At 37.3% G+C, this 12,443-nt stretch overlaps 1 protein-coding gene across 4 annotated transcripts in view; it reads left to right on the top strand.

The window, feature by feature from the left end:
• Positions 1 to 2,113: 2,113 nt before the first annotated feature.
• Positions 2,114 to 12,443, top strand: part of YTHDC1 (YTH N6-methyladenosine RNA binding protein C1) — a 35,498-nt gene continuing 25,168 nt past the window's right edge. For 3 of the 4 annotated variants that reach the window (XM_045771488.2, XM_045771485.2, XM_045771484.2), the window contains exons 1-2: positions 2,115 to 2,506; positions 12,237 to 12,338. In XM_045771488.2, coding sequence (XP_045627444.1) covers positions 2,479 to 2,506; positions 12,237 to 12,338 — 130 coding nt within the window. In that variant the 5' untranslated portion in view covers positions 2,115 to 2,478. Of the gene's footprint in view, positions 2,507 to 12,236; positions 12,339 to 12,443 lie in introns of all 4 variants that reach the window. The other variant, XM_045771486.2, reaches the window with a different exon arrangement.

Below are 12,443 nucleotides of genomic sequence, written 5' to 3'. Positions count from 1 at the left end.
GTGTTTTCCCTTCCTGTCCTACAGTGGGCTCAACCTCAAAATTCTGTCTCGTCTCAAGTATTGTACTGCTTTTGTTTCAGGCTAGGTCCTGATTATGCCCTTACTCCTAAGATATGGCCTGTTCTTCAAACACTATCTCAGTCATTTGTGCTCTCGTTATCTGGGCTCCAGATCATTGGCACTCTCCTTACATCCTTGACCATATCACGGCCTCTTTCTCCTTCAGAGCCTTTGTATGTGCTATTCTCTGTCTGGAAGACTCTTACCTCCAACTTTTACTAGGTATCAGTCTCAACTTCACCTCCTTAACAAGGCCTTCACTAGTTTTTCCACATAAAAAGCTCCCCTCCCCAATCCTGCCTCACCATAACAGCCTCTTACTTGTTTCTTTCATAGAATTCATCATGATTTTTAATTTGTTTACTTATGCCTTATCTCCCTAACTAAAATATAGAGTTGAACTCCTTGAAGAAACTAGATTCTATACTAAATGAATTTAACCCCAGAGCCTGTAATATATTTGGACTGAATAGGAATTTAATAAATATTAGCTGACTGAATTAATAAATGAGTAGAACATTATATAATGCTTTTCTTGATTCAGTCTTTTCTTACCTAACCATTGAATATCAACCTGAATCGAACCAGGGCGGCTCTACCACCTAGGACCTTTTTTTTTTTTCCTGAAAAACATCCTTCAACACACCGTCTTTGCCCTTTCTCCCTTTCACCTAGACTAATAATAGTCTTTCAGTTTTCAAGTAGGCTTAATTTTCCCTTCACCAGAAAGCTTTCTTTGACTCTATTCTGTACCCCACCCCCCAGTCTGAGTGATGTGCCCCTGAAAGTTCCAATTATATTCTGAGTTTATTTGAGGCACTATTATCAATTGGGTGGGGGCTGGGGGTAAATTGCCTGGGCTTGAGCCATGTTACTACTACTCATGACCTTGGGCACTTTAATTTTGTATTACTTCACTTTCCCTTTATGTAAAATAAATCTAGTAATATAATCTAATTGGTTTTTTGAAGATGAAATCAGATTGTATAGGTCAAATACTCAGAACAGTACCTGGCACACAGTAAAAACACGCAATTATCAGCTATTACTATTACACACGAATTTTCTGTTAATTTGTTCCTTCCATATATTATACTGGAAAATTCCTTAAAGGCAGAAATACTGCTGTTTACTCTTCATTCCTAAGCATCTGATACATAGCTGGGTTTTGTATTACCTGTTTTTCCTTCCTCTTTCTCCTGCAGGCCCTCCTTAAACTCTTTCCGCTGATTTTAGCTAGGTCTCAATTTGTTACAATGGCCAGCACACTCTAGACTATTTGTCTTTCTTTGAACATGCTGTTTTTTATATAACAATGTTACCTTTTCTTCCCTTCAAAATTTCCTTCCTTTTTAAACTCGGTTACCGAACAGTGAAGCAAAACGACATTTTCATTCCTTTGGACAATGAACTTTCTGAAAGTTTCCTTGCAGATTTTACCATATTGTGTAGTTAGTCACTTTTACATTTTTGGTCACTTCTGTAGTTGCAGTTTCTCAATACTCTGTTAATCAACTGTGTACCCCAGCGCCTCGATAAATGTTTAAACCAAATTTGCTGTTACATAAATTACAAAGCTATACTAAAATACAATTGAACTTCCCCAATTAACAACAAAACTAGTACGCTTTTGTGACAAGTGAGCGGGCTGCATCCTGCGATGCCTTTGGCTAAGCCTAGGGCACCAACTAAGAAAGGGTATCTGGCAACCAGTACAAAGTGGCGGCTGCAAAGGGACCGGCCCAGACTTATCCTAAATCTCCGGTTTCCAGAATCGGATTAGGAGTTCCACGGAACAACCGGAAGCATTTTTTTCGCTGAGGAAGGTCCGTCAGTAGGCTTTTCTGGCGAGAAAATAAGCTGTAACTTCCACGACCCAATCACTGAAAACGAGACTCACGCGGGGTACATCCGGGATGTGGGAGACGGAGCGACGTGCTGACGTTATCACGTTTCCCTTGACCGCCCCGCTTCCCCGCCCCGCTTCCCCGCCTCTCTCCGCACTGTGACGCTCCCAGGGAGGAACGGAGCGTAAACAGCGCAGGGCATTTCGGGAGCTGGATTGTTTCGCGCAGGAAGCGGGCTCCATTTTAGCGCCGCCCGCCGTCGCCATCTGTTTCCCTTCCCTCCCCTTACCCCCTCCCGTCCCCAAACCCCAACGGGAAGGCTGGGCCTAGGGCGCCAGAGGTTGCAGTGAAAGGAGGAAAGGAGAAAAGGGAGAAAGGGAAGAAGCGGGAAGAAAGAGCGTGAGTCGAGAAGGGTGAGCGGTAGAGGCCGAGGTGCGAAGCGCGCAGCCCAGCGGCCGGACTGACGGACGTGCCCGTGCTACGGCTGCCGCGGCTGCGGCGCCCGCGCGAGTCGCGTCGAAGCGGCGGCGGCGGCAGCAGCAGCAGCAGCAGCGGAAACAGGAGGGGAGCAATGGCGGCCGACAGCCGGGAGGAGAAAGGTTAGTGCGGAGAAAGGTGACGGGTGGAGGCGACACTTTGGAGTGGGTCGGTGGAGCCGTGGTCGTTGTTGCTGGGTGGGGGTTGGGGAGGTTAGCTCGTCCCGCGCGGAGCCGATCCTTCCCATCCGAGACACTGGACTCACTGGAAGAAACTAGGCCTGCCCTTGCGTCCTCGATCTCCGTTTGACCTAGCACTTCATCTCGCCTAGGGTTGGTTGGTTGGTTGGTTGGTTGGTTGTGTGTGTGTGTGTGTGTGTGTGTGTGTGTGTGTGTGTGTTTAATCCTATTCCCCTCTTCACTTTACGTTTAGCAGTCCTGGGCGCGGCTGAGAAGGCCCGTTCTGAGTGGCAGGCCCTTAGGTTTATTTCCTGGTAGGATTATGCGGATGTAATGCGTATTTTCAGAACGACTCCTTATTTTAGGCAAAATTTCGAAAACCATTAATGCCACCATCAAAACGATGGCAGTCTAGTAAGTGACCATATTTAAGAAGTTGTATCGGTGGATTAGTAATTTCGAGAAATATCTACAAGTAATTTATGGCTTTTCCTGTTAAATAGGCAAAGTGGCAAGAATTGCCCGTTTAGTTCCTCGAATACTTATTTTGGAAAACGTGTTTGAAAAGATACTTACATGATTTAGGATTGGCAAAAAAAATCCTGGCCACCATTCTGTTAGAAACACATTGTGCTAGTACCCAAAGGGTACAACCGGCAACAAACTGGTGTAATTTATAGAGAGCTGGAGGAATAACATTACAGCGAAATGCAGGAAGGAGTGATGTTGGCAGAATAGAAGGAATGTCATGTCTCTTGAAATGCCGCCCTCCCAGGCCCTACAGATACTAAAGAATATCCTGGATCAGTACCCGTCTGGAGAGTAGTCTAGATTAGATCCTGTCTTTAGGGTTTTCTCTCACTTCAAGATTACCATGATAGTTTCGGAAAGGTTATAGTTGATAAAAATATGGCACAGCTGCTGCTCTGTATCTCACAGATCTGTTCTTCTGTGTGGCTAATTAACTTGGAGGTGGGGATTTGTTAAATGGATTCTAGGGTCAAGTTGCATTAGGCCTATGATCTCTTTAATTTTTCTCTTTAAGAGAAAAAAGAGCCTTCATGCTTCAGTAAACTGCTCTAGGATAGGGACAAGCTTGGGAAGTGGTGTGTGTGGGAATATGTTTAAGATATTGCTGCTGTGTTAAAGCAATTCAACCATTAGGTTGTAGTTTGATTTACCTTCCTTAAATCTTAAAAACAAAACAAAACTCTCCCATTTTGAGAAGTGCTAAAGGGATGTAAACTTCAGGTTACATGGTGTTAGTGACAAAAAGAAACTGCTTTTAATTTGTAGTAAAGTCAGTTATTAAAATAGATGATTTTAATCAATAAAAATTAATTAAGTCAACATTTGATTGTATCAGAGTGTAAGCTGTGAGATGTGTGTATGGGAGTGAGTGGTGGGTGAAGTAAACCAAATTACAAAATGAGTAAAAGTCAAGTACTTTCCAAGAATTCATTGTTGAAATGAACATAGTTGTTAAGTCAGTAATAGACACAGTAATGTACATTGTGGAAGAAAAGTAGTTTATGTTTTAAAAATTGTTTTAGAAATGGATGTAGTGATGAAAGTGCAGTCCAAATACATAAACCTTGTAACTATTCTTAGGGACTTCTAATGCCACCTATTAGCAATACTTAGGATAAGTTGTCCAACTTTTGAAAGATCTCACATTTGTATAGTTTTAAAAAATTAACTTAATTTCCGTAGTTGAGTTTTTTAAAACCTCTGATATAAGTGTTTATTTTTACAGTTTAGATCAAAGATTGTGTCTAGCTTATGGGGAAAGCTAGCAAATACAAACCTAGTGGAATTGCTTGTGGTGTAATGAGATTTGTAGAATAATGCATTTTGCAAATAAGGAAACTGAGGTCCAGGGTGTCTCACTTACTTGATCGTTGTCACTCATCTAGAATAATAGCCAGAATTAGAATACCTAATTCCTTCTTCCTTTTCATACTTCAACAAGGAAAAGTGGGAAGTGGAGTACTTATTAGTTATATGAAACATTATGAACCTATGTAAATTGCCAACTCCCTCTGATTCCTGTGATTATATGTCCAAAAAGTGGATTTAAAAGATACTGGAATGTTGGTGGTGTTAACTAATGTTAGTTTTTCTATATGAGGAATACATATCTTTTCTATTTTAAACACTTTGTATTCATTTTATATTTTAAGCTCTTATGAAGTTCTCTCCGAAAAAGTGTGAAAGTTTAATATATCCAAAATGAGGGTAATGAATTACCACTTTCATAAGTACCATGTTTTCTACATTACCAGACTGAAAGCTCCATCAGGGCCAGGAGTGTGTGTCTCTTGTTCACCAGCTTCTTGGTGAACAGTTAATCATGACTCAGTGCCTTGAATAAAAGACTTCCAAGGTTGGACTTCATTGGTAACTAACTATGAGACATTTGCTTTTGCTGTTCAAAGCTAAAAGTTTTCTCAGTTTAAATTGTATGTGTACACACACATATAGGCAAGTACATATAAATATGTACACGCAGTTACATATACATACATGTATTATATGTACATAGTATAGCCCTCACTATAGTAAGTCCTTAGAAAAATGTTAACTTTCTTGGTCCATTCTAATGAGGGCTTTAGAAAGCATAGAGTATATATTTGATAATCCAGTCGATTTGTTTTACCCATAATAGAAATAGGATAAAGAATTAAATGTTCTCCTTAGACTTCAAATTGTATGCTTATTGGAGAGCCTCAAATTTGTGTGGGATGGGAAATGCAAGTCTCTACACTTCATTTAGGGGAATGACACTTTTGAATGACAAAACAGTAACTGAGACTGGTCTAATGTAAAATGTAACAGAAGGGGAGGTTCCAGAATTCTTGGTTCTTGTCAAAATCCATTAAAACTATATTAAATGAATTAAAATAAAAGATATAATGTACTTTGGTGTTCTGTTTTGTAAAACAACGTGTAGTATATTTACCTGCCCGGTTTTCTTTGTTTAAATATTCTAGGTCTTAGTTTGTTGCTGGACCTTCAAGTAAATACTTTGTATCTCTTGACCCAGAAGCTTTGGGGTCCTAAACAATGGAGTGTGTCTCAGATAAAGGTTAATTTTCTATACTGATATCCTGGGAGTTAAGGTTTGTGGCCTTCCTGGGCCAGGAATTTCAAGATTAAAGCATAATTCTGGTACAGTGCAAAGAGCACTAAAATTGGATTCATAGTTGTGAGATTTTAGTGAAGTCACTTCAATTCTGTGGGCTTCATTCTGTAATTCTTGTTATATACCTAACCTGATGGTTCAAGTACTTTGAAAGCTAGTTAGATTTCCAGTTTCCCATGATTATCTAAAACAAAAAAAAAATCCTCCAGTAGAACAATAAAAAACAAGTCTTGTTACTCCTAACATCTTGACAGTTTTTGAACAGGCTCTAAAGACAGTAATTCTTGTTTTTGCCTCCTGTACCCCGGATCTGTTCCTTTATTTCAAAACTCAGTTTGCTAATAGTTTGTGATGATAAATAAGATTGTGCTAGCTTACATCAGTGATGATAATGAAGTCCACGTACATTGTGGATCGTGAACAAAAAATATTTCACAGATTGCACTTCCACAGAGGAGTCAAGCTAGCAACAACCTGCATTTTTGTTTTGTTTTTGAGGCAGTGTTTAAGAAGCTAGTCAGTTCCAAATGAAAATCTGAGTTTGGGAGTCCTCTTGAAACTTTGGAAGATTGGACAACATGGTGCTTGAATTTTGTTAAGGCAGTTAATTCCCTAGAGTTGTGTAGGATTGTCCTCCTTACCATTTCTACTCTTGCACAAAGTACCATGCATACTAAACTTATTTGCAGTTATTTAATATTGTTATTCAGGAGTTACAGCTTACATGCATACTAGGGTCAGGCAGATAAAGTACTTGTTTAATAGTTAATGGTAGGTATTAAGTTAAAAAAAAGTAAAAGAGCAAGCATGGTCTGTGTGCAGGCAGTATTTGTAAATACACGTTTATCAGGCATAAACCCAGATTGTCTCTTGCAAAACCGTGACATGTATTACCTTCTGTGTACCAGGACTGCTCCCACTGGTTGCTTTCAGGTGAGAATTTGGTTCCTTAATGACCTAATAGTCCTTTTAAAAAATGCAAGGTGTGCATTTTTGTATTGAATCCATGGAGTTTTCACAACAGTGCCCGAGAGCTAGATTCATACTATAAATTGTTAGAGTATAACTTTTGGATTAATTTGAATTTTAGCTGTAAGTAGAAATACTGTTTAATGAATAATTTTGTGTTTCGTTTGAGCTAATTCATTGTGACAAAATTCATTTTGTTGTGGCATCTTAAACAGTTTGAGTTTTTAAAATAATTTTCAAAAAATACAGTATTTTTTATTTTATTTTATTTATTTGAGAGAGAGCGTGAGAGAAAGATCACGAGCAGGGGGCAGAGGGCAGAGGGAGAGGGAGAAGCAGAAGCAGACTCCCCGCTGAGCAGGGAGCCTGATATAGGACTTGATCTCAGGACCCTGGGATGATGACCTGAGCCAACCGCAGACACTTAACCAACCGACTGAGCCACCCAGGCACCCCAGTACTATATTCTTTATATAGACTTATCAAAAAACTACGTGAAGTGCTTTATCTCATAGAAGTAGTATGCTAGAGTTATTTTTGTAGTACATGAGTTGTATGTTCATAGAATTCTTCTTAATCTGTAATTTGCTAACCTTTGTTTTACTGTTAATATTCTTAGGTCGGGGTGCTGCTGTCAAGCTACTATGAAAGAATTGAATATATAAAATATACAGAATAATAATAAATGAATAATATACAGTGTTTATTTTTAGGACAAAGAGTGATTTAAAGCTCTATTAAAAATTAAGTTTATTTAAGAAAATAAAAATTAAAGTTATTAAGGTACTTTAAAGAAGGTCACTCTAGAGAACTAGTGGGTGTTATTTTATTTCTTAGAATTATTTTTTTTCCCAAAAGGGGTATGCCAGTGATGATTAGTCTTCAGCAGCAGTAGCGTCTGAGAATATTAATATCTACTTTCTTTATAATTCATTCTGGGTTGAAAAAATGAATTGAAATATGTACAAAGTACACTTTTTCTAGCCAATGAAAGAAGTGGTCAGAGAAAGCAGCATAAGTTAGGTTTATAACCCAGTCTGTAAACTCTCACATTTTAAAACCATATTTTAGTTTTTAAAAATACACCTTAACATTTGTAATTAAAACCCTTAAGTTTATGGGACACCTGGGTGACTCAGTCGGTTAAGTGTCTGCCTTCGGCTCAGGTCATGATCCCAGAGTTCTGGGATCGAGCCCCTTTCAGGCTCCCTGCTCGCTGGGGAGTCTACTTCTCCCTCTGCCCCTCACCCCACTTGTGCGCTCGCTCTCTTGCTCTCGTCTCGCTCTTGCTCTCTCAAATAAATAAAATCTTTAAAAAAATAAAATTCTTAAATTTAAACAAAACTAAATAGATGGTAATAGCTTTGAAAACACTACTAAGTATTTGACACTTCTTCCATCAATTAGGTAGAGTCTACATCTCCTCTGTTTGAACCTGAGTAGACTTTTGTGATTGCCTCTGAATAAAATACTGAACTGAGCTGCTGCCTGGCCTTTTCTTTTTTGGGATGTACATATTTTAGAGCCCTAAGCCACCATGTAAAAAGTCTGCCTACCCTGAAGCTGCCACGGTAGAGAGTGACCACAGAAAGAAATGCCCTGGAAGTCTCAGCTGTTTTGAATCTTCCCAGTGTAGGTGCCAGCCAGATATGTGAATGAACAACCTTCAGGTGATTCTAGCCCTACCCACCATCTGACTGGAGCCACATGAGAGACCTTATTTGAGCCCCAGAACCATAAACAATAATAATAAATCATGATACTGTTTTAGCCACTAAGTTTTGAGATGGCATGTTTTATAGCAATAGATAATTAGAACATGTATGTATTTATTCTGAAAAAAAAAAAAAAAGGATTTTTGTGTTCTGGATAAGATTTTGTATATCATGAACCCTAGTCATTAACACAAGGTTTGTGGCAGACAGGGTTTATTAGAATTTGATAGTGATAGGGAAAGGCTTATAGGTTAAAAACTCATCAGGAGATTCAGATAACTGCACTCCTGTTCCTTTCCCCAAACACTGATCTTTTTATTCTAAATGCCACTTAACCAGAAGTGAAGAAACTGGATCGCAGACTGGGACCTTCCTGAATATAACCTAGCTCTTAAACGATAACCTGGATTTTCTTCCAAATCCAGATCTTCTGTATATTACAGTAAATATATAAGGGGTTTCAGTAATGGAGAAAAGTAATTTAAAATGTCATTTATTTTAGGGGTTGACAAACTTTTTTTAAAGGTTCAGATAGTAAATAATATTTTAGGCTTTGTGGGCCACATAGGGTTTTGTCTTATGTTGTTCTTTGCTCCCGCTCTTCTCCCTTTTTAAACACAGCCTTTAAGATGCAGAAGCCATTCTTATCTTGCTGGTCAAATAAACCACAGGCTGAATTTGTTCTGTAGGTCTTTGTTTGCCACTATTGTGATAAAACCATAGTTAAGTTATTGACGTCATGAAATATAATATGGATAAAAATGTGTAGAACATCAAGTGAGGGTGTACTGTTTGATCTTAAATTTCAAGATGCTATAATGTCAGTCATACAGAGCTGTCGGGTGCATTAATTTGAAATTAACTAGTGTACCTGACTTTTTAATAATATTTTATATTTTTGTTGTTTCCTTATACTTTGTTTAAATGTTTTTCTAATGTTCCCCATCTAATTAACTCTAGATTTAGAAAACCTGAACTGTAGGCTTGTACTCATCTGTTTCTAGACACATGAATTTGGTCACCTTGTACTTTTGAGCTTCTGTTTATCTGTGAAGTAATGGAAGATAAAACATACTTTAGGTATTTCATATATATATATATATGGTGTATGTGAAAGTGGCAAAATGTTAAAAAAAAGTTAGCATTGGTTAATATTTATTGTTTTAAAAATTTATAGCTGCTTATTAAAACTGCAACCAGTCTCTGCGTTTGGCTAATACAATTATTTGTTAAGGCTTTTCTAAACAGTACCCCCTCCCTTTTTAAATAGGGAAACCATGATTTAAACAAGCATGAAATTTAGATTGATTTAAATTAACCCTCACAAATCCTTTATTCTGTGTTAGATTTAACACATATAAAGTGTATAATTTCATGTAAATATTCAAGCTTTTGGGTTGATATTTCTAATATAGAGCTAGTGATTTCATGAAAAGATTTGTGTAGCACTATGTTTACTTAATTGCCTATTTCGTTGTGGTAGGTTTTTTTGTTTTTGTTGTTTGGGTTTTTTTTGTTTATTTATTTATTTTTATTCAGAACTGTAGTTGATTCTGTGAAGATCTGTTGGTTCCACTTTTTACTGACTAGAGAGCTATAAGTAAAAAGAAAAACAATCCATATAGTATATATATTCATTTTAGAAAAACAGTAAAATAACACTGTTAACCACCTAAAGAAATCAATTGTTATGTCATTCCAGCATATGTAATTTTTGGTGTCCTTTTTTTTTTTTTTTTAAGATTTATTTATTTATTTGAGACAGAGATAGGGTGCATGCATGCGTTGTGTGAGAGAAGCAGAGGGAGAGAATCTTAAGCACACTCACAGCTCAGAGCCCAGCACAGGGCACAGTCCTGTGATCCATGAGATCGTGACCTGAGCTGAAACCAAGTGGGACTCTCAAAGGACTGAGCCACTCAGATGCTCCTAGATGTTCTTAAGCAGAAACTGTCTAACTCCAAACGCTGAGGAAGATGTGTTCTTAAATAGCAACTGTGTCTGACCCCAAATCCTAAGATGTTACTTTTTCTGTATCCTATGTAATCTTTTTTATACCTGCATTAAGTATTTTAGTTCTCTTCAGTTACTGATTTCTGTCCCCATTTGGAGATATTTTAGTCTCATTTATCCTGTTTATAGACCTCAGGTCAGGTTAATTAATAACCCTTGCTATAATTTTGAATGGGCTTTGCTTTTTGGCTGGAACCATAAATAAAATTGTCCTGTCTCCTCAAAGTTCGTGACTTTGTATTTCCCTTTACCACACTTTAAATTTGGAAAGATATTTTTGGTATGAGAATACTTAGTGTTCAAAGCATTTATCATTAGCTTTGTGTATTATTTTTTAAAAATCTTTTTTTTTTTTAATTTTTAAAAAATATTTTATTTATTTATTTGAGAGAGAGTTAGCAAGAGACCATGATCAGGGGCAAAGGGAGAGGGGAGAAGCAGACTCCCTGCTGAGCAGGGAGCCTGACAGGGGGCTCTGTCCCAGGACCCTGGGATCATGACCTGAGCCAAAGGCAGATGCTTAACTGACTGAGACACCCAGACACCCAGACACCCATATAAGAAAAAATCAGTTTAAAGTAGTGAATAATTGCATGTATTTCTAGGACTTATTTTGTCCTTTTGGATATAAGCGGGGGTAGGGATGCAGCGAGAAAACTGTTACAGGTTTTTGCAATCATTCAGTATGTCAATTACAGCCAACAGTTCTCTTGTCTGAATGAGTTAACATGTTTCATAGTTTATACCAGCGGCCTGAAATATTTTTGATTGTGTAGTACAGAAGTACTTTTTTTTTTTCTACTTTTAATGTTACTTTGATATTTTTTGGACAGAATAGCTATAAGAATAGTACAATTTTTTTCTTTTTCTTTTCTTTTTTTTTTTTGCCTTTCAACCACATTCCACAAATGTTAACATTTTACCACATTGTTGTTCTTGAATTCATTCTTCCTAAATTTCTCTGTGGACATAATGCATATGCAGACACACTTTTTTTCCTGAATCGTTTGTCAGTTGCAGACATGATACGTCTTTGTCCCTAAATACTTAAGTATGTCTTTCTTAAGAATTAGGACTTTTACTTAATGATAGTACTATCAAAATTCAGGAAATTAACAGCGATATTTACTATAACCTACAGACCTTATTATAATTTCACTAGCTTCCCAGTTATGTGCCTTTTTCAGTTATGTCTTTTTATTCTCCTTTAATCTGGAGTAATTTCTTACTGCTTGTAGTTCATGACCCTTCATTTTGGTTTATTTGATGTTTTCTCACATATAGGTTCAGAGTTTGTGTTTTGCATAGGAATATCACAGAATTGTTATGCCTCATGCCAAGTGGTCTTTGATATTGATTTGACTCACTGTGGTTAAGTTGGAATCATGTTTCTCCCCTGTAAAATTATTTTTTCTTGGTAGTAGGTATCACGCGGAGTACACAGTCCTTCGTGTGTGTGTGTGTTTATGTTACACATACGCATTTCTGTAATTTTTTGTGCACATTTTAAAGCAGTTAGAAAAATTAGAAATTAGAAGATGAGATACAGATATAGAAATTCTTACCTTTTTTTTTTTTTTTTTTTTGGTACTCCAGTATATCCTTTCATACCCTATGGGGTGGGTATATACTACTCCTGGTTTTGTAGACCAGAAGTCTGTAACATGGCTTTCACTTTGTATGGTTTTACAGAATTAATCTCGTGTCTTGATCCTGAAATAAAAGGTCTTTGAGGGTTATCTTCCTATATTTATGTAGACCCAATGTAGTAGTCAAAGATAAGTGCTTAGTGATAATGATTTTTCCCTGTTTTTAATTTTCTTGCTTTCAGATGGAGAACTTAATGTTCTAGATGATATTTTGACTGAAGTACCAGAACAGGATGATGAACTGTATAATCCAGAGAGTGAACAAGATAAAAACGAGAAAAAGGGTATGTAATGTTTTTAAACTTTTATTAAAATAAGTGTAAATAGAGATTTAATTTATTAAGAAAGCGGCTTTGTTTTTGTTCTTATTCTTTGAGTCTGTTAACACC

The sequence above is a fragment of the Ursus americanus genome, chromosome 8 (genome assembly GCF_024610735.1).
Source record: "Ursus americanus isolate L20-20 chromosome 8, mUrsAme1.1.p, whole genome shotgun sequence".
Classification (NCBI taxonomy): Eukaryota; Metazoa; Chordata; class Mammalia; order Carnivora; family Ursidae; genus Ursus; species Ursus americanus.
Note: the sequence above shows the minus strand (reverse complement) of the source record. Positions and strands in the feature narration are given on the sequence as shown.